Source organism: Lipotes vexillifer, unplaced genomic scaffold, assembly GCF_000442215.2.
Source record: "Lipotes vexillifer unplaced genomic scaffold, Lipotes_vexillifer_v1.1 scaffold147, whole genome shotgun sequence".
In the NCBI taxonomy this organism is placed as follows: Eukaryota; Metazoa; Chordata; class Mammalia; order Artiodactyla; family Lipotidae; genus Lipotes; species Lipotes vexillifer.
This window is the reverse complement of record NW_006778796.1, coordinates 4,605,818-4,607,034: the sequence shown is the minus strand read 5'-3', so window position 1 is coordinate 4,607,034 and position 1,217 is coordinate 4,605,818. Positions and strand designations below refer to the sequence as shown.

At 65.4% G+C, this 1,217-nt stretch overlaps 1 protein-coding gene across 1 annotated transcript in view; it reads left to right on the top strand.

Moving 5' to 3' along the window:
- TRAM2 (translocation associated membrane protein 2) overlaps nucleotides 1–1,217 on the top strand; it is a 76,213-nt gene extending 74,996 nt beyond the window's left edge. Inside the window, exon 11 of the mRNA XM_007451928.1 lies at nucleotides 970–1,217. Within this exon, the coding sequence (XP_007451990.1) occupies nucleotides 970–1,043 (74 nt within the window). The 3' untranslated portion in view covers nucleotides 1,044–1,217. The remainder of the gene's footprint in view (nucleotides 1–969) is intronic.

Here is a 1,217-nt window from a genome sequence, read left to right as displayed (position 1 = left end):
TGGGTGGGGCGGGCCGACGCGGCGGGGGCCCTCGCTGCTGCGGTGGGCAGGGTGGCAGCTGGGTGGGGAGCTCTGGCTGGAAGCATGTCTGCAGGGTGGCCTCGGGGACCCCATCAAGGGCGGCTGATGCTCTCTGGGTCCTCACCCGCCCCCCTGCTCCACATCTCGGCCTGGCCGTCTCCCAGGATGCTGGCTCTGCATCTCTCTTCAGGGGTGGCCTGAGGGGACACAGTGCTCGGGGGGCAGCGTTCGGGAGACAGCCGCTTCTCCTCTGGCCCCCGCCAGGTCCTGGGGCGCTCGCTGCCAGCCCCGTGCTCTCTGTCCAGCCTGGGGGCCTGTCTGCACCAGGCTCTGTTTCCTGAGTCACCGGCCTCTCTCCAGGTGTGGCCTGCTCGGCAAGGGCGCGTGCGCGGCTGCGTGTGACAAGGAGTCAGGCCCGGCTGGCGGTGGGGCGGGTACGGGGTGGGGCGGGGTGGCGGCAGCCAGGTGTGCCTGACTTTGAGCGAGCAAACGGGGGTGTTTAGGGCAACAATGAAAAGCACGCTTTTGCTGTCAGAGGAGCGCCAGGTGAGGAGTACGAGTAAGGCCTAGTCCCTGCAGCCTCTTTACCTCCTCCCGACCGTTCCGCTCCTGGGACCTCTGCTGAAGGGGGCTGGTGCCCCGCAGGGGCCTGAGAGGAGCTGAGGCCTAGGCTCTGGCCCTGCCTCTGGCCCGGGCGGGCGGCGGGCGGGCCTCTGCCTGTCCCCTGGTGGCTGTGTGTCATCCAGCCCCTCCCGCGGAAGGACAGTCAGAGACCACCCACCTCAAGTGAAGCAAGACCCTTGGGGGGGGGGCAGGAGCCACTGGGGAGCCGCCTGCTGGTGCCCTTTGCTGTGGGGGCTGCAGCCTGGGTCCCCTCGGCTCATCCTGTGTGCAGCCTCCTGCCCCAGCCCCAGCGGAAACACCGCATTTGTCTCCCTTCATTCCCAGGTTACCACGAAAACGGAGTGGTGAAAGCAGAGAACGGAACCTCCACACGGACTAAGAAACTCAAGTCTCCTTAGGGCCAAAGTGCTGAGAACAGGATTGCTCTCACGGGCCCAGCAAGAAGGCCCCGCTCCTGCTCCGATGCCCCATCTCACACAGCAGAAACCTGTCTTCACACAGGGCCTTTTCCTCTTCCTTACGTCTTGGCTTTCTCCTCTCCTCTGTGAACCATTCTCAATAAAACCAAAAAT